Source organism: Myripristis murdjan, chromosome 4 (assembly GCF_902150065.1).
Source record: "Myripristis murdjan chromosome 4, fMyrMur1.1, whole genome shotgun sequence".
Classification (NCBI taxonomy): domain Eukaryota; kingdom Metazoa; phylum Chordata; class Actinopteri; order Holocentriformes; family Holocentridae; genus Myripristis; species Myripristis murdjan.
In genome coordinates, this window is record NC_043983.1 from 32,745,990 (window position 1) to 32,768,280 (window position 22,291).

General features: G+C 41.8%; 1 protein-coding gene across 5 annotated transcripts in view; it reads right to left on the bottom strand.

The window, feature by feature from the left end:
* Positions 1–22,291, bottom strand: part of ptprfa (protein tyrosine phosphatase receptor type Fa) — a 424,230-nt gene that overhangs the window by 283,789 nt on the left and 118,150 nt on the right. For all 5 annotated transcript variants that reach the window (XM_030049234.1, XM_030049233.1, XM_030049237.1 and 2 more), the window contains one exon: positions 5,109–5,283. In XM_030049234.1, coding sequence (XP_029905094.1) covers positions 5,109–5,202 — 94 coding nt within the window. In that variant the 5' untranslated portion in view covers positions 5,203–5,283. The remainder of the gene's footprint in view (positions 1–5,108; positions 5,284–22,291) is intronic.

The following is a 22,291-nucleotide window of genomic DNA, read 5'->3' on the forward strand; positions in this document are numbered from 1 at the left end:
ACAGCATCATCCAGTGAGGACGAGATGCAGAGATGTGACGAAGGTAAAGCGCTCTCTCTAATAAAGGAGGGGGTCCCGGGGGGGGGGGGGTCGCGGCTGGCATGTTCGCGTGCCGCCGGGCCACACAGGCGCAACATCACACTGCCTGCTCATGCTTTTTACACCACACGGCCGCGGAGAGACGGGCCATTTGCACCAGAGCTTCATAAAAATATTTCAGCGTTTGAGGAGCGTTCGTGGTAAAAGATAATTGCTTACGCAGCCCCCCGATGAATTTGACTTTCCTCTCTGGGAAATTACACAAAGTGTTTATGGCAGCCATAAAGCAGGCCGGTGACGGTAATGAACTTGTTGATCAGAAACATTGCCCTCCGTCGGCTTCCTGCATGGCTTTGAGGGGAAGCCCTGCCCCGCTCTGGCCTACATACCGAAAACCTTCCTCAACACAACTTTCTCTAATCACTGATGCTGCAGCAGGAAATTAAAAATTAACTTCTCCCCCCGTTTTTTTTTTTGTTTTTGTTTTTTTCACCGTGGCACACTTCAACACCATGATCAGAGATGCACAATAAGGGACTGTAATATAACACGATGCAGTGACAAAATAAAGCCAAATAAGATGGAAAACAGCTCAACAAATTGATTAGTCTGCCAGTGGGATGAGATGAGAGAATCCCACAGTTTCACTTGTTCTCAGGACTTTTACACGTATAAATACACTATATTACCAAAAGTATTCGCTCACCTGCCTTTACTCATACTATGAACTGAAGTGCCATCCCATTCCTAACCCATAGAGTTCAATATGATGTCGGTCCACCTTTTGCAGCTATTACAGCTTCAACTCTTCTGGGAAGACTGTCCACAAGGTTGAGGAGAGTGTTTATAGGAATTTTTGACCATTCTTCCAAAAGCGCATTGGTGAGGTCACACACTGATGTTGGTCGAGAAGGCCTGGCTCTCAGTCTCCGCTCTAATTCATCCCAAAGGTGTTCTATCGGGTTCAGGTCAGGACTCTGTGCAGGTCAGTCAAGTTCATCCACACCAGACTCTGTCATCCATGTCTTTATGGACCTTGCTTTGTGCACTGGTGCACAGTCATGTTGGAAGAGGAAGGGGCCCGCTCCAAACTGTTCCCACAAGGTTGGGAGCATGGAATTGTCCAAAATGTTTTGGTATCCTGAAGCAATCAAAGTTCCTTTCACTGGAACTAAGGGACCAAGCCCAGCTCCTGAAAAACAACCCCACACCATAATTCCTCCTCCACCAAATTTCACAGTCGGCACAATGCAGTCTGAAATGTACCGTTCTCCTGGCAACCTCCAAACCCAGACTCGTCCATCAGATTGCCAGATGGAAAAGCGTGATTCATCACTCCAGAGAACGCGTCTCCACTGCTCTAGAGGCCAGTGGCGGCGTGCTTTACACCATTGCATCCGACGCTTTGCATTGCACTTGGTGATGTGTGGCTTGGCTGCAGCTGCTCGGCCATGGAAACCCATTCCATGAAGCTCTCTGCGTACTGTACTTGGGCTAATCTGAAGGTCACATGAAGTTTGTAGCTCTGTAGCAATTGACTGTGCAGAAAGTCGGCGACCTCTTTGCACTATGCGCTTCAGCATCCGCTGACCCCTCTCCGTCACTTTACGTGGCCTACCACTTCGTGGCTGAGTTGCTGTTGTTCCCAAACGCTTCCATTTTGTCATAATAGAGCTGACAGTTGACTGTGGAATATTTAGGAGCGAGGAAATTTCACGACTGGATTTGTTGCACAGGTGGCATCCTATGACAGTTCCACGCTGGAATTCACTGAGCTCCTGAGAGCGGCCCATTCTTTCTCAAATGTCTTGTTTCACAGTCTGCATGCCTGAGTGCTTGATTTTATACACCTGTGGCCAGGCCAAGTGATTAGGACACCTGATTCTGATCATTTGAATGGGTGAGCGAATACTTTTGGTAATATAGTGTATGTCGAAACAAGGGAGAATGAGGCAGAGCAGCCCACAGGATCATGAAAATGACACAAGTAGGATTATCTCATCCCACTGGCAGATTTTTTTTTTTACCTTATAAGAAGAAAAACAAGAATTTAACACTGAAAATGAGGCCGAACAACCTGTTAAAACTGAGATTTTTCCATCCATTGGTTTGAATGAGAAACAGTTTTCAGCAGCAGCAACGGCTGATTTTCCAGCTCTCTGAAGTGCAAATGCTGAAACTGTTCTCCATTTTGCAACCGTCGCCTGGCGAGGGAAAGACAACAGAGTCAAATCCAAAATGTCAAGGTTTCCCTTTGAGGTGCGGCGCCGGCTGGCTCGGCTCGTATCAGAGCCGTGAGAGCGGCGAGGCTCCGCAGAGACAGACTCTCTCCCTTCCATAAACCAGCACATCGCGTTGAAACGAGGCGTAATAAGGCAGATCAGCCCACTAGTATCAAGAAAATGACATTTAATTCAAGGAAGATTTTGGGAACAAATCGGTTTGACCAAAAAAAAAACAGATTTTAACCCTGAAGATGAGACTGAATGACTTGTTAGGGTGGATTTTTGTTTTTTTTGCAGTGTGAAAATTGAATTGAGCTCATGTTATGAATAATACACCTGTTCTGGGAGCTGGCAGGTGCATATCACTGCAAAAAGTCAAAATCTTACCAAGATTATTTGTCTTATTTTATTTATTTATTAAATTTGCTTGTTCCATTGGCAAAATTTGTTTCTTGTTTCAAGCTAATTTTCACTTGTTTCAAGTAAATTTTCACTTGAAACAAGTTGAAACAAGTGAAAATTGTCTAAAGACAAGTAATTTCTGAGCTGATCATGTCTTATTTTAAGTGTAATGAGATATTTTGACTAGAAATAAGACATTTTTACTTGAAATAAGACAAATAATCTTGGTAAGATTTTGACTTTTTGCAGTGTATAGGAGTTAGCTTCCCTCAATCAGAGATGTATTGGTAATATATTGATAATAATGACACTGTAACAGCTCTGCAAATGCATCAACCTGGCAGTTTGTATTTATGGCTTCTCAACGCCACACGTCGATCCACCAGCATGCACGCTGACAACCGGAGAAAACGCCAACCTCGCAGGATCACATGGAGTCACATTTTCCAAACAGACCTCCTCCATGTCTGGGACCCTTTGCCCTTCCCAATTTTCAGATTGTGCTCATTATCCCGGGCTGACTTGCCTCGTTGGCACTCTCATGGGAGAACCAAAACAACATAATTACATTAGCCATCGTCTGCTCGGCGCATGCAGCTAATTTGTTAGTCTCCAAACCCGGCCACGACCCCCGTCTGTCTGAATCAATACTCATAACGGGAGCTGCATGCTGCCGTCCTGCTTGGTGTTTGCAGGCTATGATTATAATTCTGACTAATAACTCTAATTTCTCCAGTGCAGCCTACTTTTTGGTTAATTGGCTGGATATAAATGTACGGTGGTAAACACAAAAACGGGACAGGAAGGGAAGCGGCGGATCAATCATCTGCAGCCTGAGTGATTAAGTGAATTGGATTCTGTCATGGATTTTGTTTTTAATCTCAATTTTTATGGCTAAATTTTTAAGTTTTATTCTGATCCAGCGTCTTCATTCTTATTTGATGTCGTGCAACTTGTTTTGATTTTAATGTTCTGATTTGTTTAAGCTTGTTTTCATTCTGTCTCTGTGCAGCACTTTTGGGGCGACGCTCTGCCCGTATTTAAATATAAATGAACTGACCCGCGGCTTGTGGCGTATGACTTAAAAATGCCATTTGATTTTATATTTAGTCCGTTATTTTCCAAACGCTGCTGATACAAATGGATACTGATTTGTCTGTCGGTGTGAGTCGGCCCTGAGGGGAGCCGCCCCGAGCCTCCAAACCCCCCGGGAGGAGCGAGAGCGTCTCCCCTCCGAGGGCCAGACGTCACGGGGCCACCGAGAGGAACAGGATCCCTTCATCCGAGCGGACTGAAACTGTGTCTGCAGGTTGGCTTTTATTCGTTTTATTTCGCTCCCGACACCCTCACAGGAGCGAACACTTCAAAAAACCTGCAAACGTGCACGTCAGCTATACAACACATGCATTTTCCTGCGTCGAATAGCTGAATATTAATTTAACTGCTGCCTTCTTTACCTCTTTATATATGCACAGTATGTCAACACACATGATATTGACACATAAAATCTATTACCGGTATGTATGTATGTATTCATTTATTTATTTATACCCTGCAGAAAAGCTATAAATTAGACATGCTTAAAGAGTTCAAACAAATCTGCTGAAAAGAAACTGCATGTCAAATTCACTAACCATGTTTACAGGATAAGGTTAATTAAGTGTATTTATATTTTTTTTTACTGGTGCATACTGGGAATATCGCAATTGGAGGAAAAATCCCACTGAGTTTCAGCTAATGTGGTGCTCGGTGTAAACAGCTGGTGTAAAACTGCATGAATACACTTTGCAGTTGTATTTGGTGTTTTTTTTTTTTAACCTCAGTTTAAATATTGTGAGGTCATGCTAAGTCCCATAAGTGTGCGTGCATAAATCTGTATTTTCCTCATGTACTCACCAGCTTGAATACTTTTTTAAAAACTTTTTTTACTTTACTCTTTTTTTTTTTTTTTTTTTGGCAAAAGCCCCTCTAGGGACAGGTGTGTGTCTATGTACATTGTATTAGTCCCTCTCAAATAAACCATAAATAAAAATAAAAATAATAATATAAAAATAATAAAGAAATATGTGAATGTGAATGGGTGAGGTCACCTGCATTGTGTAATATTACAGTAGGAATGCTTGTTGAACATACAGTTATAGGACATATTAGACATATTATATTGTATTAAAGTCAAATTAACTGTACCTTTGAAAGTGTACAGTCAGCATCCTGAAACTTTTTTTTTTTTTTTTTTTTTTGTTTGTTTGTTTTTTTGTTTTTGTTTTTTTGGCGATACAAACTTTCCATGCAACAAACCAAAGTCCCACAAGCCGCCTCTGTGGCCGGCGTGAAATTAAAACAGCTCTTACCTGTTTCCTGCAGATTAGCAGATTAGTTCCGGCAGAGATTTGAGAGTTTTGTGGAAAAAAAAAAATTGCACCATTTCGGGGTGATACTCACTTTCGGTGTGGGACGGCAGCACCAGTCTGGCTAGCAGCAGGAGGTGCAGGGCTCCCACGGCGCGGGGCGACACCCATCTGGAAGTGCGGTCCATGATCTGGCGGTTGGCGCTCTCTCCTCTGGTCCTGACGCTGCTGCTGATTGGCTAAGAGCTCACGCGGTCATCGGGCGACACCTGAGGAGAGACACCAGGGTTAAAGAGAGTGGTGGCGGGCCGCTCGGCACCATCCTGAGGCTCACCGGCGGAAACACGGCCGGTGAGCGCCGCACTGTTTGATTGACAGCTGATCTCTGGGCCCCGTGTCGAGTAAAGAGAGAAATTAAAGGCACAAAGATCTGATGGATTTCCTCACTGCAAAAACGCAAAATCTTACCAAGATTATTTGTCTTATTTCAAGTCAAAAATGCCTTATTTCTAGTCAAAATATCTCATTACACTTAAAATAAGACATGATCACCTTGTTTCAAGTGAAAATTCACTTGAAACAAGTGAAAATTTGTTTGTTTCATTGGCAAAATTTGCCAGTGGAAAAAGTGAAAATTCACTTGAAATAAGTGAAAATTAGCTAGAAACAAGAAACAAATTTTGCCAATGAAACAAGCAAATTTTCACTTGTTTCAGCAAATTTTCACTTGAAACAAGAGACAATTGTCTAAAAACAATTTACTTCTGAGGTGATCATGTCTTATTTTAAGTGTAATGAGATATTTTGACTAGGAATAAGACATTTTTGACTTGAAATAAGACAAATAATCTTGGTAAGATTTTGAGTTTTTGCAGTGCTCTGAATGCATAAACAAGCTCAGCAGCTCCTTTCACTGTGTCAGGCATGCATTTTATTTTCCTTTTTTATTTAATGTATGTATCTATTGTGCTTTCTATGTTTTCTGTATATTTTGTCAGATTAAATTATGTCTTCCTGTAATTTGTCACTAAAATAGCTTGGATTAGTTGTGCCATTCCCTCTGGAGGCACCCATTTTAAAGCTAACTGCGCTGACCAAATGATATGTATTAAAAGAAGGAAGTAACTGAGAAATTTTACTTAACCGTTTTGTGTAATTTCACTTTTCTGAGTTTGTGTAAAGTCGTTTCAGTCGTTTCACATTTTTCATCAGTGTGTTTTTGCTTGAGTGCTGCACTTTAAATTCCACACATTACAAGGTCAAAATCTGTCAGCTTTCCGTAAACATTGCAAACTGGACTAGTGGAAAGCAGTCGGTTGTGAAGCCGTCTGTAAGGAAGTCAAGTCAACAAAAAGAAACCAAGAATCTGTCTTTATTGTGCACTTTACTTTGTAATATCTAACTTTTCCAATGAGAAGAAATTCTGCCATCCTATTAGAGCTGCATGTAAAAAAAAAAAATCTGCAATAGTACATCTACAATGGCGTTTTTACTTGTACTTCAGCAATAATTTAGCAAGGCAACAACATTTGATAGAGATCAAACTGACTGATGAATGCAAATGTCCTAATAAAGAGGCTCTTCCATGCAAAAAGCTGTGAATGTGAGCTTGGAGGTCACTGGTTAAGTGCGCCGCTATCAAGCCACCGCAGGAGCATCCGGACGGTCCCGGAGGCTCGGCACCCACCGCCTCAGGGAGGATCTTAAGCCAAGAGGAAGAAACTGCCTCCTCAAATCCTTCCGGCGTGGCAGGAGCGGCCGAGCGTGCGTGATAAAGATTGCTCTGAAACCCATTAGCCGAAATGACTAAGTGACTGAAAGCTACTTTGGGGCAAAGGCCATGTGAGTAATCATATTCCGCAGCACACACTGACACTTACTCTAACCTCTGTGTCGGGGTGTGTGTGTGTGTGTGTGTGTGTGTGGCTGGTCTCTGACAGAAGTACGTTGCAAGGTTGTAGTGCACATCAAAGCTGCTTTCCTAATTAGTCACAATCAATCAGAGTAATATGTTTGTGCCTCTTGCAAATGCAGAGCACATTCTCTGACAAAAGGCACCGGGCTCAGGCATCATTTTCCTGCCATTTGTCTGCATCAGCCCGAGCCAAACAATAACTACTACATCAGCAGGCCTGCCAACTCTGCTCGAGGTGAGCTGCTGGGCTCCGGCCCATCCACAGCACAGCTTGGACAATTAACCATTCAGTGGCCTTGAATGGCCTTGTGAGCCACTTCTCACTGCACTCCACGGCTGCCAGTGCCCAATACCAAACACATTAAAACAAAACAAAAAAAAAAAAAAAAAAAGAAAAAAGAAACGAAAAATCTAGAGAGGTTCAAAATGCTAACACAAGTCATTAAACACAAAATTTTGTGAGGTAGATCGGGTGTTGTGCCAAAATTATTTTTTTTCCCCTATGAATTTGGTTTCACCTGCCGTGGTGTGCCGTTGCCCTCACTTCACAACAAGCAATAAATCATGTCAGTTTTCTGGATGGTTTTCCTGTCACTGGCTTTGCAAATGGTACAAAAACAACAACAAGAATCATGGGATTACAAAGAAGTCTACCGAAAGTTAAAATCTCCACCTGAACAAGTCTTTCAGTCTCATCTTCAGTGCTAACATCTTATGGTTAAAAAAAAAAAAAATAGACACTGACTATAAATCAGCGCTAAGCGACTTGTTTCTCTTGAATCAGGTGTTGTTTCCCTGATCCTAGTGCCTGATTGTGCCTTGGTTCAACATTTCTCTGCTTGTTCCCAGAAAAAATTCCTGAAACCAGTGAAACTGCATTGCAAACAAATGGGATTATCTAATCTCACTGGCAAATTCTTCACATATTTTCAAGAGAAACTATATTTTAACACCGACTAGAGATTTTTTTGCGGTGAAGGGAGACTGAACTTTGTGATCTTTTTGTCTCAAATGACAAATATGAGTGGATTCTGCAAGTTGTACCTTAATCTGTTTGTCTCATTTTCTGACAACATGACAACATGAATTTTGGCACAACAGCATAAAAAAACCCCCCCAAAAAAACTTTTGTTCTCCATACAAATATTCCCTGGTTGGGTATTTACATCAGGCTCTGACGTTTTCTGTTGATTTCAGGTTATTACTGAAATCCATGCACCTGGAAGAAAAGGTCTGCCCAGTCTTCACAACTCCACTGATTTGCCATCAGGGCCTCAGTGCTGAGATGGAGCGCTGCGAGTCCTGGCACTCAGAGCCATTAAAACCACTCGCTTCTGCTTCAGCACGCAAGCAGATTACAGGGGAAGAGCGCTGGTCAGGCTGTACTTTCCCCTGATTTCCCTCCATTCTACATATAAAATCCACAGGAACATGAATCTGTTCGATGCTGCCATCCATGCAGATAAATGTACGCAAAAACCTGCACTGGGAAGATTGAACAAGCACCACCATCCCTCTGAGATTTTAGTGTTTATTTGCCGCAGGGTATTCTAAATGCACTTGACAGCCAGAACCCCCCCCAAAAAACAACAAAAAAAGAAACAGAAAACTAAAAAAAAAAGGAAAAAAAAGAAAATATGATTCACGAAAGCTTTTGATTTTTCCACACAGTGACTGAAAATGCACTTTCAACGTTCAGTCTGAAAGTTGAACAATTACAGGAGCGCTGGCAGAAACTTTGGAGATGATTTCCGAACATCTTTGACGTGTCATTAGGTGTGCAGTGTGAGGAGGGCGGGGAGAACACGGAGCGGCGGAGCGGCGGCGTCCCCCCCCACCCCCCACATACCATTACTATTGTCTGCCAGCAGCTCTGTGGCACGGCAGGAGCCCTGATGGCGCTGACAACTCCGGAGAGTCGACGCTTTCATGTGCGCTCTCACATCTCACAAACCACAATGCAACGGCACCTCAAACCCCTCAACTCGCTAATCAGAGCCACTCATCAAACTTACATCTCCTCGGGCCTGCTTACATATCGGAGAGCAGCATGTGCCGGTGTGGCGTTGTTGGAAATATAATTAAAACAGAGGAACGGTTACATTTCGACATTATTAAACATTATCTGAAGTGCAACACTGGGGTTTGCAGAGTTAGCTGGGATGTACTGCTCTAATGTGCTCGGTGTAGCCGGCTGCAACGGCTCAAATGGTGTGGGACCAAACTACTGCATCATTTAAAATCATCAGGCCCCAAACCAACTCAATTTACCATTTCCGCTAAAAGGGGGCAATTTTTATCCTCCCAAAGCCCCAAATGAGCATAATACATCCACAGGCATTGATGCGGTTGTTGGTCAATACCAATGACTGGATGATTACTTTGCCAGCTGCTGAGTTTTCTGGCTTTCGAAACTCAATTCTTGGCCCAAATTCGGTTTTGGAACCAAAAAAATCCCCACCTACTGCAGTTTCAATACACTCCCAACCTCCTTTAAAATCTCTTTATCAAGTATTATAGTTTCTTCAGACAGTGGTGCTGGCTATACAAACTGTCCTGGATTCATTTCTCTCCATATTCTGAGCTAATCTATTCAGCGTTTGTTTGCACAGATCAGTACATATACTGTGTGTCTGTGCACTCATATCAGTCGGTGCATTTTGTACCTTATGGACACATTTTATGTACATACTGTATGCAACCTCCAGCCATAGAGGTGCTTTGTTATCGATACTTTTAATAAGAACCAGCAATGACGCACATGCATCTCGGCACATTCATTTATTCTGCACATACGGATCCTCCATCTGGAGCGTCTGATAGGGTGAACGGCCAGTAATGCAACTACATACATCTGCTCTTTCTGCACTGACTGACTGCAAACTGAATATTTTTTTGCATAATGTATACGTTCTCCAACACACATACACACACGACCACAATATGAACACAATAAGTAATAAATTCAAGTTATTTTCTTTGCATTCTTATTTCTGGTACTTGTTAAATACTACATGTATTGAATATTTTTGATGTATATTCATACTGGGTGCATTTTCTTTCTTTATTTCTGTATGTCCTACTGTTATTTTGCCCACCCTCATACTTACTACTACTACTACTAAAGGTGCCACATTTGAAATGATCAGTTGTGCTTATTTATGAAGGAACAATTTGCTCTATTCTTATTATATTTTTCTTGTCTGTGTCATTTTAAAAGCATGTTTGATGCTAAAACAACCCAATTTCCCCAAAGGGATCATTCAAATGTCACATAATCACATAAAAGCCTTCAACAATATGTACAGTATATGCAACATTTAGTTTATTTACATCGCATGAAACTGCAGCTGCGTTTGATGTACAAAAGGTTTTTTCTGTCATGACCCTGGTATACGTTTACAGCAGGATCAGTTATAGGTCGATCATCCAGGTCGACAGGTCAATCATCTAAATCCTGAGCAAAAAACACGTTGAGCTGGTTGAGTGTTTGAGGAGTTCCCACATGGCAGTAAAAAAAAAAAAAGCCTGTCTGACACTTGTGTTTTCATTTTTCAGGCTGATAAGTAAAGGGTGCACATCATATAATCCCTGATCCAAACCGATTGATTCATGGCTCATATAGCCCATTTTTAATCTCTAATGTAAGGCAAAGTGGATTTTTGGTGTATGCTGAAATGTAGTATTCCATTTTGTTCTTGGAGGGGGAGGGTTGTTCATCTGTGTGTCTTTAAACTCTAATCCATAATTTATTTTGCAGCGTGGTAGGTATATTTAGCCTCTTGTTTGGAGGTTGACATGGAAAATAAGCTTCTGACAATTTGAACAACCATAATTCAGGTCAGGTTAACTCCAGGGGGGGTGCTGGTGGGGCTGGGCTGGGCTCAGGGGGCCAACTTTCTGCAGTTACATCTACTTTGTGAGTCTACATTTCCTACATCTAGAAAGGAGTGTAGACTCACAAAGTAGGTAAAGTAGTGGTACTGTAACAGTGGAGATGTCAGCTGTTGTACCTGTGCCCAGCCAGCTCAGCCCCACCAGCACTGCACTGTTTAATGAGCTACTTTCTCCTCTGTATTCTTTTTCACTTAAATCAGTTTAAACGAGACAATCCAATTATTACAAATGTTTTATCTTACAAGGGAGGAGGTCAGCTGAATAAATCATTTGCCTTGACTGCTCCAGGCCAAAATATTTGATTTAGTCTGTACGCTGAGAGCCATATGTAAGGTCAGGCCATGGTAAAAGAGATTTATCTTAATAAAGTCGATTTATACATAAATTACTCAGGGGCAGGTGACGCTTTTGATGGTTTTTTTTTTTGTCAAACACCGCTGCTTTGCATGGAGATTAAAACCTGCTGGAAGGCAAGTTATCAAAATATTATCTGTTCCAGATTAGACATGCTTTATACATGCTTAAAACTGCAATTAGAGTCACACATTGGGATACAAACCAATGTGCTGGTCACATAGAGACAAACTGGCTCACTGCTACTGCGATTCTCTACAAATACTTCAAATATTCCTTTACTGATTCTGCTACTTCTACTATACTTTCTCCATTTCTATGACATAAAAAATATTACAACCATCTACCAACCATCTAAGCAACCATCTACTGTATAAATTACCATAGAAACCCATTACATGCTAGCAACCTAATAGAAACGCACTGGCAAACACTTAGTAACACCAAAAAAAATAAAAATAAAAATAAAAAAAATAGCAACCACCTAGAAATGCCCTAGCAACCACATAGTACACCTTTAAAAGTATCACAAACACTCTAGGAACCACTTATTACCACCCTGGCAGCTACCTAGGAACACCATATCAACGACCTGGTATGCCCAAGAAAATACACAGCCACACCTTTGTTACTACCTAAAACCACCCTAGCAACCACCTACAGCCACCTATGGAACCATCGTTTACATACCTACCAATGACATAGATAAACCTTAGCGCCTAGAAATGCCGTGGCAACCATCTATTAGACCCTAACAAGTACCACAAACAACCTAGCAGCCACCTATAACCATCCTAGCAGCTACCTAGAAAGACTGTAACAAAAACCTTGTATGTCCAAGCAACTACCTAGCCACACCTTAGAAACTACCTAAAACTATGCTATAGCAAATATCTAGAAACACCCTAGCAACCACCCTTTGAACCACTGTTTACATCCTACCAATCATGTGGAAACACCCTAGCAAAGAGCAATAAGAATGGTAATGCCCTACCAACAACATACAGTAGATAAAGCTCAGTGGTCACCTAGAAAAACACTAGCAACCACCTAGAACAAGCATCACAAACACCCTAGCAGCTACCTAGAAACAGGATAACAACAATCTGGCATGCCCAAGCAACTACCTAGCCCTACCATATAGCAACTACCTAGAAATACCCTCACAACCATCCTTGAAACCACTGTCTTCATCCTAGCAATCATATAGAAACTCCCTGGGAAAAACCAGTAATGCCCTACAAACAACACAGATAAACCTCAGTGGTCACCTAGAAATACACTAGTAACCACCTAGTACACCCTAACAATCACCTATAACCACCCTAGCAGCTACCAATAAACACTGTAACAACAACCTGGTATGCCCAAACAACTACCTAGCCACACCCTTGTAACTACCTAAAAGCTACCTACAACCACCTACCACCCACCTGGGAACCACCTACAACCCCCCTTGGAACCACTGTTCACATCCTAGCAATCATATAGAAACACCGTAACAACCACTAGTAATGCCCTACGAACAACATAGATGAAGCTTTGCAGTCACCTAGAAATACCCTAGCAACCACCTAGTACACCCTAAAGTGTCCCAGCAACAACCTAACAAGATCTTTGCAAACATGTTGGGTTTCCATTAGACATCTGAGTACTGCTCATACTCAGCAGAGCGATCTGATTACTATGAGCTGCTGATAACCATTTGTACTGCTGCAGCTGAAAAACATGACCGAAGCAGAAGTCGAGCTGTATTTTCATCATGAATTAGGTGGGTTATCCTCTCAGCACACACTTGGTGAGGTTGGGATGATGTGACTCCCCCCTGGAGGGAGGAACCCCCCCGGGAGCCACTCTTCCTTCCTTATCTCCTTATTTATTCCCAGCTTCCCCTAGAAAGCCCCCGGCTGCACAGAGGAGAGGCATGATGGAGGGCACACTGAGGAGAAGACGCCTCGAGCCTCAGAGAAACACAGCGAGGGAACAGGAGGGAGGTGGCGGTGGCGGTGGCGGTGGTGGCGGTGGGGGCCTGGGTGGATTGGGGGAGGGATGGGCGGTCAGAGGATCACTTACACATGCCAACACTCACTTGGCTGTCTCCGCAGAGGAAGAAATATTTTCCACAGTGGACAGACGCCGCAGAAGACGTGCGAACGGCGTCCTCCATTGTGCTTAATGGAATCTGACTGCAGGTTTGGCATCTGCGGCGCGCTACTGCAGCACGCTAACTGGGACACATGTCACCTTCATTTTACACAGATTAGACACACTTAGGCTTAATCTGCACATATAGTGGCAGTATGACAAACACACATACACGCGCACACATGCATGCACGCACACAGACATACACACATCACTGCACACACATATTTGATGCTGTCTGTGGACTATGTGGGTGGTGATCACCCACTGGTAGCTGAAGGTGACCGTATGAGATTCCTCAGCCTTGTTCAGGACCTACAGTCCATTTGAGATTATTTTTTTTTGTTGTTTTTTTTTGTTTTGTTTTTTATAGCATAATTCAGTATACATCCCTGTGACTGAACCGTATTGTATGTTTTCTTTGTCTCTTTTACTGTGTTTGTGATTTTTTTTTTTTTTTTTTTTACAGCATAATTCAGTATACATCCCTGTGACTGAACCGTATTGTATGTTTTCTTTGTCTCTTTTACTGTGTTTGTGATTTTTTTTTTTTTGTTTTTTTTTTTTTTTTTGTTTGTGCTTTGGTCTCTCATCTCAAGGAGCCGACTTGATTAAAAACAAGATAAATGACAAAGAAAGAAAAAATGCACTTTGAAGGGAAAAACTGCCAATGCCAGAAGCACACATAACTTTGAAATTAAAATAGCTTCTACTGTGTGTTTGTGCGTTTTTGTGTGTATGTGTGTGTGTGTGTGTGTCCACAATCATTAAAACAGGTGAGACTGGATCTCCTATCTTGCAGAGCTGTCACATGAAAGAAGTTCAGAATTTGACTTGTGTTAGTGAACACTTAGAAAATTCAGTTTTCATGCCTTGCAAACATGCTGCTGTTTCTGATGTGTCTAAGAGGCCGCTGTATTTTCATTATAGGTCCTTGTTAAACTGCCATGCTTTTACATTTAAACACTGTATTTTTTTGGTTTGTTTTTTTAATCTGCTCTATTTTCCCTGCATTTGAAGTTCCCTGGTTTTCTGATTGGGAAGTCGTGTTTTTGATGTAGATTTGGCATTTTGTTTGATGAAATTCTCTCTAAGTGGGCTTAATTCCTTGTTGAGGATGTAATAATAGCACAGTTATGTTGGAGCAATGAACGATTAAGTGTGATTTGTTATGATGCAAGCAAACACTTTCCACCTTTACATTCCACCAGAGGGGAAAACAAAATATCTGCAGGAAACGTGTGTCTTTCCATCTCACAGTCGCATCTACGGCTAACCATCCAGAAAACTGTCTCTCCACAAAAAGCGCTGTCAGAAGTGTGTCTCCTCCCGGCTTCATGCCTTGTCAGCCACATTCTGTCAGCTGCCTCCAAGAAACGTGAGCACAGTTTATCATCCTAGCATAACACCAATCCACTGATATTGCTTTCACATTAAAATCAGAAAATACGGGGAAAAAAAAAAAAAAAAAAAAAAAAAAACACCACCCAGCTCAATGGATCAAGCTGAGAAACCTGGAGAGCGACATTAAAGCGCTGGATGACCCGACATGCCTGCGATCATTAGTCACTGACTGGAACAAGTAGGACAGACGGCATGACGGAAACAGAGCAGTTGAATCATAAAATATTCGACTGAGAATTTATTCAGAGCCAGTTATAGTGAATCACTTCAGCCAGAATGAAGGCGAGTGAAGATTTTTTCCACCGGCACGCTCTACATTCATATTGAAATTTAGCCCGCTGTGATTGCAGTTTATTCATTTATTTATTTATTTACTTAACCTCTTCAACTCTGCCAAACCCGCCGTTGGGTTTGCCATCGCTTTTTGGCCGAGCTTTGTTCAAACCCTCAGAGCTTTATTTGAAATTCTAATGGAGAGGCCCAAGGTTTCCAAAGTTACCAAACACGTCCCGCTGAGTTCCAGGCGAACGCGTATAAAATGATGCACAAGACATGCGGAGCTTTTCTGTTTGATTTGACGCTGCAGACGCAAAAAAAAACAATTTGGCATTTCGGCTTCAAATATTTTCACTCGATAGAAGTGTGATGGGGCTTCAGTGAAGCGCTGAAACCAGCAGGTACACAATATGGATGTGACATTCTCATGCAACATGGACAAAATGGTTTTGTTTTTTTTTTCTCATTTTGAGGCTATTTAAGGGGGAATTTAAGAGACGATTTGAGTTCACACTGTTGAACAACAACTCAGCAAATGACAGCATGAAACTTATTGCGATGCATCCACAGAAAGAGGCAGGGCCTATCCGAGGTGTGTTGAGGTGTTGAGTTGAGGTGAAAGAAACGAGGGCTTATCAACACTCGAAAGGCAAAGCTCCACACCTGTTTTTAACACCTGTTTTTAATTTTAGCACTGAAATATCACAGCGTGGTGTGTGCAGCATCCTCTGTCTCCATGACGATCCTCTTTCACAAACCGGCGGTGTTACACTTTCCAAATCACACTCGGAAATAATAGGTCTAATTATATTTACCCCTGCAGCCGGCAGCTTGTGACAGGTTTTCACACGGAAACAACCTCAGAAGTGCATCTGACTTATTCTTATGGCAAAACTTGTCTTTGCCTCTGCTGGCAGTGTGGAATATTAGTAATTTAAACACGCGTGGAAGCCTTTGTCTCTCTATATAATATTTTAATTTCATCCTGTGTATGCCTGCAGCACATTTGCTCCTCCTGTGTGGCTGAGGGTGTTAATCATTGACATTGCAGTGTTTGCTCGGCATGTAATTCTGCAGACACACAGCTCTAGATGGAGTTGGAGATCAATGGGCTTAGCGATTATGTTCCTATCACGCTTACTGGGAGCTAGGCAGCTGTCAGCCTTGCAACAGTGCACGCCCTTCCAGGTTTTGTCATTCAAAAACATTTTAGCATTTGTTCACAGCAGATGCAAACTGCAAACATAGTTTTACAAAATAAGTGCTCGATGCTTTATGAGAAACAACAGTTTGTATTTGCATATTTGCAGAATCTTGACTTCCTCTACATGGTTTAATCCAGGCACATTTACACTTTATACCATTTAAAATAAGATTAATTATTCCTAATAAAACGGTGTAACGGGTTATCAAAAGTGAAGCAAGTTGTGAGTTTCTACTGATTTAAACGACTGATGTTGTGGTTAAAGTTGACTTCAGGTCATTCGTCCTCCTCCCTTCCTCGCGGAGTGAAACTCTCTGTGGCTGCTGTCACGGTCACTCAGTTTTGGTGGGTCTCGCACCACTTCACACTACATGAGCCCTGCCGCGCTGACCCGGCTAAAATCAATCACGCTGGGAAAAAGTCCACCTCGTCTGGAGGTGTGGAGTCTTGGATTTGTTCACACCACAGGATAATCATAAACCTGTGGTCAAGTTACTTAATTTCCCATGTGGGGATCAATAAAATATAGGGGTGGGAATTGGCAGGAACCCAATTATGAGACGACTAATGTACTGTAATTTAATTAAATTACATTTAAATTGATTTTTAAGTCAATTTTATTTTATTTTATTTATTTATTTGTTTTCATTTTCATTTTTTTTAATTAATTCATTTATTTTAAATTAAGGACCAAATATAGATTTAAGGTCTGCATGGTGACAAAAAACAAAACAAAACAAAAAAAATCCCCCTATCCCTAATATAATATAGGTCTATACAGAATCAGTGTTGTAATCATGTGGTGTGACTTAGCCTTACAGGCAGATGATGCAGTTGTAAAGAATCATGAATGCCACTCAATTCTGAAAATAATGCAACTTAGAAATGCCTCAGGAGTTCAGCACAACTCTTTTACCCTATCATAACCCAAAATATAAGAGCATTTTGCTCTATTGTTTATGTTTTATGTTCATTTGACATCAAAACATTAGCTTCAGCGCAGGCATTTGAAAGTGTGACATTAAGTCTATGGCTTCATCAGTCTTGGCGTGAACCTGAGGGGTTTTATCTTCCTCAGCCTCATCCTCAACATCAGTCAACAAAGCGATGCGCCCTCCTATTTCAAACCGCATGGCCTGCCTTTAACTGTATGGAGGTCACCATCTGACATCCTCTACTAGCAGCTGACTTCACGCAGCTCGCTTGTAAAAGCAGTCAAGGCCATGGAGATACAAGCGCTTGCATAACTACATTCAATCACAAAACATCTATAGCTGTCTAAGAGCTATGTGGTTTTTTTTTTAAAGACTTCACATCAGCCCTTAACACCATGAAAACACACATTTTATTCCAAAGGCTATTTAATCTGAGTCGTATTGGTGCGTGGAATAAAGAAGATCGACCTTAGAGAGTCTCCATTCGCGGCGTTATGTCACAGCTCCTGGTTTTAAACCGTGCAACGCAACAGGGGCGCCCCCTGTCACCTGTTCAGTTTCAGGCTAAAGTAAAGAGAGGCGCAAACTAAAGGTTCGACTGCTCAGGTGTGCAGGCGGGCTGATGACGTGGATTTGGTTTGGCTAGCTCAGGAAGGTGATGGAGACAGGGAAGTGTCTCCTGGGGATTTGATTAGCTGCTGTCAAAGTCGAATTCTGGACGTAAATATCACAAAACCTTCAGAGCTGGTTATCAGCACCTGCAACATGAGCCACAGTATCAAGGCACTTTTCTGGACAACCAGCCGTGTTTCTCCACAAATACAGAGTGCTTACGTTTTTCGATGAGGCCAAATAGATCTAAGAGATAGAACTGATATAAACAATGTAATTAAATGTGCTGTAAGAAGAGCGGTAAGCTGGGAAAAACTGTGAACATGAGCCGTGAAATGAATGAAAAAACACCACAAGACAAGCTCTCAGCAAAGTCTGGTTGATTGTACACACCTTCCCATTGACAAACAGGATGAGCTGTCCTCTGGGAGGCGCTACAGCATGCACAGAACCACGCTGAATATATTCAAAAGGCTTTATGTCCTACATGCCGCCACCTTGTTGAATTTTTAATGTGACTCTAGCAGCTCTCCAACAGGAAATACATATCAGTAAATAGGAGCAGAAATATGTACAGGAAGCTTTCCCGTGCCGTCCTTGTGTGTCTCTCGACTTATTTGATCATTCATTTATGGTATCTTGTTTGGGTTTAATTCAGCACAGTGAGTGTGGACCGGGAAGTGTCTATTCTGCTCCAGGTTGCTGTGTCTCGTGTCTCTGTGGACGTGCTGCTAACAATGTGGTGTGCTCTCAATATTTCTTGCATGTCATCACTTCCCTCTCTTGTGTGTTTGCCTTTATTCTGCACCGTCCAGCCATCTGCGATAAGAAAGCTCAACAAAACATTCTCACAAAATATTCCATAGACCAGTGGTGCTCAAACTTTTTTTCAGTAATGCACCCCCCTTTGAAATATTTTCTCAGTCAAGACCAGTGCAAAAAAAAAAAAAAGGTAGAAAAAAATGCCTATGAGCTATAAAGAGGTACAATCCAGCTCCACTGGTGTCTGAGACAACAACCTGATACTGAGGAGACTTTGTGCTGCGCTTCAACAAAATGATTCTCAGTGGAGCGCTAAACCCAAAATCCAATATTCAAAAAGTGTGAAAAAGGTAGCACATCCCGACCTGTCATGTTAACGTGGACAAGACACTCACACTGCACCTGGTTTTTGGCCCAAACATATATAAATACTGTCTCTTTACACATGCTGCCTCACTTAACATGTTAACCTCTCATGAAGGCTGAACTTGTTATAGCACAGGCTGATTATTTTAGGAATTATGCATGACTGATATTTTTTAAGTTAACATTTAAAAATATGTCATGTGCCCTGTGGAGTTCTCCAACGTACCCCTGAGGGAACACGGACCCCCATTTGAGAACCACTGCCACAGAAGACACAACCACCTGAGGCCTGCAGAATGACATCTTGTTTACGGATCAGGGGTCAGATGTATAAAACTCACGACTCAAACCGCCACAGATGGGCACAAACAGACTTTCCATCACATTTATAAAGCCGTGCTTCTGTTTCATAAATCTCAGTCTTTGTTTAACTGTTTGCACGTGCACGAGCCTCATGCACGCTCCCATGATCAGCCATAAATGGAGGCTGACATGCCTTAAAGAGCTCATTTCCATATATATACCTGTTGCTGCACATGCATTTTTTTTAGACATATTGACTTTTAATTAATTGATCGCACATGTGCCACTAAATAAATCCACCCATCAATCCATCTGGATGACATGTGACACAATGCAACACACATTTTTTCACTCATAAATATAATAATAATTTTAAAATATGATAAATAGGCATGTACAAAGCCATACATGCACACATTAATTGGATATTAATGGAACTTAGTAAGCTGAAATAATAAAGTTATTATAATAAATTCCCACTTTCATGTTATTTTCTATCACTTCTCCACCAGCCTGCAGCCAAATCTCTGCAGCAATCACCTTCTTTTCTATAAATACCTATTTCTGTGCAGAAAATAGCGTCTGCATGTTTCTGTGCATACGCAGCGTTTATACATCTGGCCCCAGCTTGAGCAGCTATGCTTAGAGACTTGTAGACTGGTTAGTTGCCCAAACACATTCAGCACTAGCTTCAAATGGTTTTTAACACTAATTTCAAGGAGTAAATGTCCCAATGTAAAGCCAACAGGTGCTCACACTGCAGCACACACAGAGCAGGCCTAAATATGGCTGCAGTACCACAGGGAACCGAATTTAAGACCAAAAGCAAATTTGACTAAATGCTCACAGATAAAATTGTCTGATTTATGAAGTGAGGCGAGTTAATTAGCACTCGTGATTTACTTGCAGCATTTGTAAAGCTACTGTGCATGAGCTAAGACATCACACACACACACACACACACACAAAAATCCAGTGCAATGTGGTAAGATCCTCTGCTGTGAACTGATGTTAAATTCCAGGGAGCCATTAACAAAATAGTTTGTTCCGCAGAGAGTCCCTAGAAGGTAGAATATTTTTCATATTTTTATCGATTCATCATGAACGCTGGCAGAACTGCTGAGTTAGAATCTGGAGCGAGGCAGACCAAACGCAAACAGCCGGAGTGTATTTGTTCCCACGTTGCCGAGTGTAAAAAAAAAAAAGGGACCGGTGACAGAAAGCAAAGCAAGCAAAGGCACCGAAAGACGGGAAATGATTCTTTTTTTTCTGGCTGCAGAGGATTCCACAATATATTAACACGGCAAAGTCACAAACATAAACCCCCGCAGAGCTTCCGGCACCAGACCGACGCGCTAAGTGTGCAGCGATCTTCATTTTAATGACGGAAAGTGCAGCTTGTACAGTTAAATAAATGACTACCACCGGCGATTAACAACCAGGGATTCAGAGGCGACAAAATGACACAAAATTGGTTTGACCTGCTCTCGCTGCAGCCACAGTATCAAGGCAAACAGCGAGCGCGAGGAACTGACGGTGACTGTTATCTATACGTTGTAATTGCTTTACAATTCTCCAGACTCCTGACTGTCTGGACTCTGTATGGAAACAAGGCCACACAGAGAGGAAGGCAGCCACCAGGAGTCAGAGTGCCAGGGGTCAATGCATTGATTATTGGAAGCCTGCGATGTTTAATCACACTGAAGTCATCTCGTAAAGCGATCGCTGTCACTTTTTTGAACAGCTCCATCAATTAAGCGTCTTCAATCAGCCTGAGCCATCAAGACGTGCCATTTTTAGATTAAATACTGCGGTTGTTGGTTCCTCGTCGGCTGTAACCTCGTCGGCTGAATGTTTCTGTCATTATCTCGTGTTGCGCCGCAGCTTCATCAGTGTACCTCCTAATCAGTGAGGAGATCTGAGTAATGAAAGAATCCAATAAGCACAGTGATTTGCAATGCACTGACAAAAAAAAAAAAAAAAATTAAAAGTCTATTTTTTCCCTAAAAATTGAGATCAAGAAAGAGAACTCAGCTGTCAAATTGTCTTTTTGCGAAGGAGAAAATGGAAGTGAGATAAATGAAACTACGAGAGACAAAAAAAAATTAAGAGAAAGAAGAGTTGACTGTCATTTTGCTTTGCTGGGAGAATGAGAGCTATAACAATCCCAACAAATGGGACTGGGTGATCAATGTAAGTGTCAGAAAATACAATAACAATAGAAATATCTGACTGCTGTTTGAGAAATTTAGGTTTCCCAAACTTTTTTTGTGTCAAGTGGCCCAAAACCAGCTGCATCAGGCCATCAGGGCCGCATCTGACAAGAAAAAACTCTCCTGTGTACAAAGATTTTTATGGTTTGAAAGGACTCGTGTGTCTGACATACATACATAACTCCTCTTCCATCTTATAGCTGGAGAGAGATAACAGGGAGAGGGAGCGTCCTCGTTACGAGAGCGGGATCAAAGTAAGCATTCTTGCATATTCTCTCATTAGACGACCTCTCGGTGAATAAGCGAGCAGCTCAGTCATGGCAGACTTTACCAATTCAAAGCTTTATTGAATCAACCAGTGATCAAACCTCAGACGTAGACTCCACTTGAAGCTAATGCCTGATAATGGAGAGAAGAAACCCATAATGGGCCAGAAACTGCACGCGGCCCCCCCCCCAAGTCCCCCAGGCCGGCTGCATCCCCACATCCGAACGACTGTGGTGACGGAGAGATATATGATGTAAGAGGGAAATAAAAAATACACCAGATACACCAGGAGTGGATATTCAGAGCGTCAAGTGCCTCTTCGGCCCGTTTCTACAAACTCTGAAGGCTTTTACGATGTTCGAGCTCTTATTTAAAATATTATTCTTTAATGCATTTCTGCCAATTCAAAATGGATGTAAAGAAAAAAATCACAGCTTGTCTGGTCAAAAAGAAGAAAGCCTTGTCCACTGATATATGTTTTATATATTTCATTAAGTATTATATTGTAACCTTGTTGTTGTATATGGATACTCTACAACTTATAATGTATTCAAAATAGTTACCCATGAAACTGCTGCCAAGTAATAAGAATAACTTTTTGAACTATGTAAGATAAGAAATCGT